Genomic DNA, 5352 nt, shown 5'->3' on the forward strand with positions numbered 1-5352 from the left:
CTTGTAATATAAGTTGTCAACGCTTCCGAAATGAAACATATTAAATTAATCCCTAAAAACTGAGAAAAAAATATTATTTATCATAAACTCGCGAAACTGTATACATATTCCGAGTTCATTAATTTAAAAAATGCAAAATATTCGAATGGATCTGTAGTGTGAAAAATTATACCTAGAAAAAACTTGAGATATTTGGAAAAAAATCTGGAATTGTCAGAGAGTTTTCTTTCAGTATTTAAGTAGACACCCTGAATATGATATTCCAAATTCCTAAAAATTTTGATACCTTTTTTTTATAGAAAAAACATCAAATCTGTCATCTTTTGTCGGGAAACACTTATAATTTTCTATCAACAATTTCCCATTGAAAATTTAATTCTATGTTCCAGAATATTGTAAGTTTTTTTCTAACTCTATCCATCGAGAAATCTTATACTTTTCTATCAATCTTTGCCTATTGAAACTGTATCAAGTCTTATCCGCAAACAGAGTTGTATTTAATCATATGTCTGTAAATCTCGAAAATTTGTATAAAATTCTATCCGATGAATACCGTATACTTTTTCTATCGACAATCTTTTAGTAAATCCAGGAACTAGAAAAATTCTGTCGAGTTCTACTCCTCGAGGAATCTTGTCTTTTCTATCGAGATAGTGTCATTAAAACTCTTTTAAATCATATGCAATGAGACCATGTTTATAGGAAAGTATAAGATTTCTTTATGGGCACAATTTCATAGAAATTTCCAAAATTTTTATACGTAGAATTTTCTAGAAATGGGTCAGATATGATAGAAGTCCAATGAAAAACTTTTGATAGAAAAGTATAAGATTTCTCGACGGGTAGAATTTGATAGTAAATTCCTAAATTTTGTAAGATAAGATTTCATATAAGTTTCGCATTAATAGAATTTCATGGTGGTTTAATCAAAATACTTTGTACAAAAGTATAAGATTTCTCGGTGAGTTTGGTAGAAATTTCCTCAATTTTCTAAGATAGGATTTTATACAAGTTTTACAAGGATAGGATTTGATAGAGTTTCAATGATAAACTATTGGTAGAAACGTTAAACATTTATCGTTGAATATAATTTAATAGGAACTCTATCAAATGTACTGATATATTTTAATTTGTAACATTCTATTATTGAATAGATAGGATTTTTGGATTATATTACATATTTTCATAAATTTTAATGGAATTTTCCTTAAATTTATAGAATTTTATCCTATATTTAATATCTTTTCTCTTAATTGAGAGTCTATCAAATTCTATAATTATCTATATACTTTTTTTCAGCCGGGATGGTTCGTTTTTTGTAAAAAAAAATAAATAAATAAGACGCGGAAATTTGAAAAATATTAAGCCTCAGAGCTTAGTTAATGATTAATAATTTTAAAGTAGAAGGGTTTGAAAATAGCGGAAAATACCGAAAATAACGAAAAACAATCATAAATTTCTGCTTGAACATTTCAAAGTAGTAGAGATGCGGATTATTTTTAAATATTCCAAAATTAAAGTTATTGAGTTTGGAGAAAATTGATTAATTTTATTGCAATTGACAAAGTTTTCAAATTTCAAGAGATTTAGAGTTTGAAAGTTTTCGTATTTGAAAATTTGAGAGCTTAGCATTTTTTCCTTGAAACGAAATGTAATTTAAAGTACTGAGAATTTGAAATGCATGGGATCTTAAATTGGATTTTAAAAATTGAAAATAAACTTCAATTGGAACATTTTATATTTTCAATCAATTCTAATTTAAAGTCCTCTAAAACTCTCGAATTTTAGGATTTCAACAGAAATTGATCCGTAAAACAACTTGCATTTGGAATAATAATTCTGCTGCAACTCTGCGTAAATTAAAATTTCAACTAGATTTTATTTTATTAGATTTTTTCAAATTCAGAACACTGGCTCTGAAATGTTCTACTTTTGGAAGAATTTCAAATTAAATGTTTCATTTTGAATAATGGTAAATTGAAATGTTCAAAATCGTACAAAATAGACATACCGCATTGAAATACTTGAATTACTTTTACATTCTTATTCTAATTCGATATGTAGAGAATTATATCAATGTAAAATACTTGCATTTTTAGAACAATAATATACATACGGACAATTTGTCGAGGCCAACAAGTGACGCTCTCACGAATATATCCGCCGACGAAAACACTCTGGAGTTACATGATGTGGAACAGGATGAGAGCCTCTTAGACGAAATAGAAATTAATAAATACCTCGTCTTTAAAAAGCCTGAAGAAGACGGTCCTGATATTCGTGGAGGAAATCCGGATGCTTTGCTAATTCATGCTACCAAAGCCAACAAACATGGTAAATTATATATTATAAATATTACGTCAGTCGCACACATTTAAAAAAATAAAACCAATAAATTATAATATAATATCATTTTATCGGATAACAAAATATAATTAATCCAATTTTACAATTTTCCACATTGCTCATCAGACGAGAAGGAATCAGGTTCGTTAACTATATTACAAATTCAGAATTTAATTAAATTTAAAAGCTCACTTGAACTGGAACTTTATTTAAATTATAAATATCCTTGTGCGATATTTCGATCAAATTAAAGTAAATGGTAATTCTGTGGATCTTATAATTTCGAAAGTATCAAGCTGACTTTCTTTTACAGATTTCTTGTATCAGGAAGCATTTTTGACAACATATAGAACTTTCATGTCGCCTCTGGATCTCATCAAGAAATTACACAGGCGACACCAACGTTTTTCATGTTCGTCTGACGTAGTAAAACAACGAGCTGCGAGAGAGGCTTTCTCTCTTCTCGTCAGAGTTGTTAGCGATTTAACGTAAGTATTTTCTATCATGTACCTGACGAAAAAATGTTATATGAAATTCAATATAGGCCTCGAATGATTTTATAATGAAATAATGTTAAACTATTGAAATAAGTGATGCAAAAAATAGAGAAATTACAAACGAGTCAGATTTCATACAAACTTCACGAAATTTTGAATGATTTCAGTGATTTCAAAGAGTTTCAAAACTATCAGGGGATTTTAAGGAATTTAAACGGATTTTGAGGGACTTTCACCGTAATTTATGGCGTTTTCAAAGAGTGTATGGGATTTAAAAAGATTTCCAATAATTTGAAGAGAATTCAACGATTTTAAAGATATTTAAAAATATTTCTACGGATTTTAATGAGTTTCGTAAGATTTCGAAATGTTTCCAAAGATTTTAAAGTTTTTCAAATATTTAAAACCTTTTCCGGAGATTTTAAGGAATTTAAAAAGATTTCAAAGATTCAAGATTTTGTTCCGATAGTGCCCTATTTTGAGTCAATATCTTTTTTTTAAATTTATAATAAAATCGAGGCACCCTAACCTTGCACTCTTTCAGTATCATAAATTTCTTGGAATCTTTTCTTAGTATTCCTTAGGACCCTTAAGATCCTTTGAGTCCCATGATCGTCCCTTCAGTATGGCAGAAATCTTTCTGGACAATTTCAAATTGAAAATATTTGCACTCAATTAATTTTATATTGGGAATTTAAAAAATTAACTAAATAAAGTTGTTTGTTCCATATTTAAATCGTCTCAAATTGTACAGTTTTTAAGTTAAAGTCGTAATGTTTAAAGAATTTTATATTCAAATATCAAAAGACGACTTCAAATTAAAAATTTTCAAAATGGCGCCACTTCAAATTTGGTCTTAATGTTTTGGTAATTTGAAAAGCTTCAATGAGCCAAAACCTGATCATTTATTATTAAAAGTCATTGAAATTTAACAGTTTTGAATTGGTAGGGTTAAGACTTGAATAAATTCAAATTGACTACCAAAATTTTTTGAAAAATAGGTTTGTGGCATAAGAAATTCTTCAAAAAATAAATGTGTGCTGTGTATTTGAAATATCATTTTCGAATATAATAATTTAAAAAATGTTTTAATTAAAATTGTAGTTTACATGTCAACATAGTTATAATTTGTGCCCTCCTTTCAGGCTCAATATTGCCTGCATTTATTATCGTCTATTGCAAAAATGATATAATTTTCTTATTTTTATCGACCTATCAGCAAAAAAACGTCTTTTATAATGTAATATTGAGAAATTCAATATTGATTTTTTCGGAACAGAATAATTTTTTTAGGTCCAAGATTTTCAATTCTCATTTAGCATTCATGTTAATGTTTATTTTACAGAATTTTTTTTCGCTCTTCAAAAATTTCGATTTTGTTGGTTATCTATTTCTGTACTGTCACCCTTTATATGAAAATTGAAAATTTATTATCTTATTAATTTAGAAAAAATCCGGGTAATTTTAAGAGATATTTAGAAGTTTTGAAAGAATTCAAAATTTATTTAAAACTTAAGTGATTTTAAATAATTTCGAACAAAATGTAGATTTTTGAAGCTTTCGATCAAAAATTTGAGACGCTGTTTAAGAACTCTGAAATGTTCCATTGAAAATAATCTTTTATTTAAAAAATTTATTTCAGGATAATATTGTAAAAGATTTCAAAAATTGCAACAACAAAAAACCATCTGTAAGATTTTACGACAATTTTTTTTATTTTGCAGGGGTTTTAAAATATTTTAGAAAAAATTTGAATCATTTTGAAGGATTAAATTATATATTATTTTGAAAAAATAATCTTAAGAGAATATGTAAAAATATTAAAAAATATTTTTTGATTGATTTATGTTATTTTGATTTATAAATAACTGTTAAACAATTCATAATTAGAAATCACTTAAAATTAAAATAATTTAACTTCAAATTTAAAAAGTGTTTTTTTCTTTAATTTTTAACGTTTTTAACTTAAAATTTTCTTACAATTATATAATTTTGAATATTTACAAATTCATTGATTTATTTTTTAATGTGGGAAATGTAGGAAATATTTTTTATTTTGCATAATGTAAAAAAATGTTTAGGAAGAATTCGATTAATTTTAAAAGAAAGATGTAAAAGGTGTTCAATTTATAATAAAAATCTAATTGTTTAATTTTTTATATTTCTAGCTTAAAATGTTTGCGGGTCGGGAAAAAACCGAAAAATGACCAGGAATTTTTTCATGTGATTAAAACTGACTCCTTGCTTTTAATTTGGAGTAGAGTTTTAATCAAGTCCAATGAAAAAATGACGAGCTTCAAGATTTGGAATGTTTTAATTGAATTGTTCGTAATAATTTTGTGCGAATTGGGAATAAACCGGGAATTGACGGGGATAATTTTCCTTTAATTTAAGAAGTTACTCTGATTTTCTATGAATGAATTTCCTGTATTTACGCAAAAAACGATAGGAAATTCATTATAGGAAAACTGTATGTATATGCTCCGGGACCACCAACCTGGGAGAACTG

At 26.6% G+C, this 5352-nt stretch overlaps 1 protein-coding gene across 1 annotated transcript in view; it reads left to right on the top strand.

Moving 5' to 3' along the window:
• LOC117180588 (guanine nucleotide-releasing factor 2) overlaps nucleotides 1-2838 on the top strand; it is a 138390-nt gene extending 135552 nt beyond the window's left edge. Inside the window, exons 12-14 of the mRNA XM_033373081.1 lie at nucleotides 2100-2334; nucleotides 2473-2487; nucleotides 2660-2838. Of these exons, the coding sequence (XP_033228972.1) occupies nucleotides 2100-2334; nucleotides 2473-2487; nucleotides 2660-2838 (429 nt within the window). The remainder of the gene's footprint in view (nucleotides 1-2099; nucleotides 2335-2472; nucleotides 2488-2659) is intronic.
• The last annotated feature ends 2514 nt before the right edge of the window (nucleotides 2839-5352 follow it).

Source organism: Belonocnema kinseyi, chromosome 9 (genome assembly GCF_010883055.1).
Source record: "Belonocnema kinseyi isolate 2016_QV_RU_SX_M_011 chromosome 9, B_treatae_v1, whole genome shotgun sequence".
Lineage (NCBI taxonomy): Eukaryota > Metazoa > Arthropoda > Insecta > Hymenoptera > Cynipidae > Belonocnema > Belonocnema kinseyi.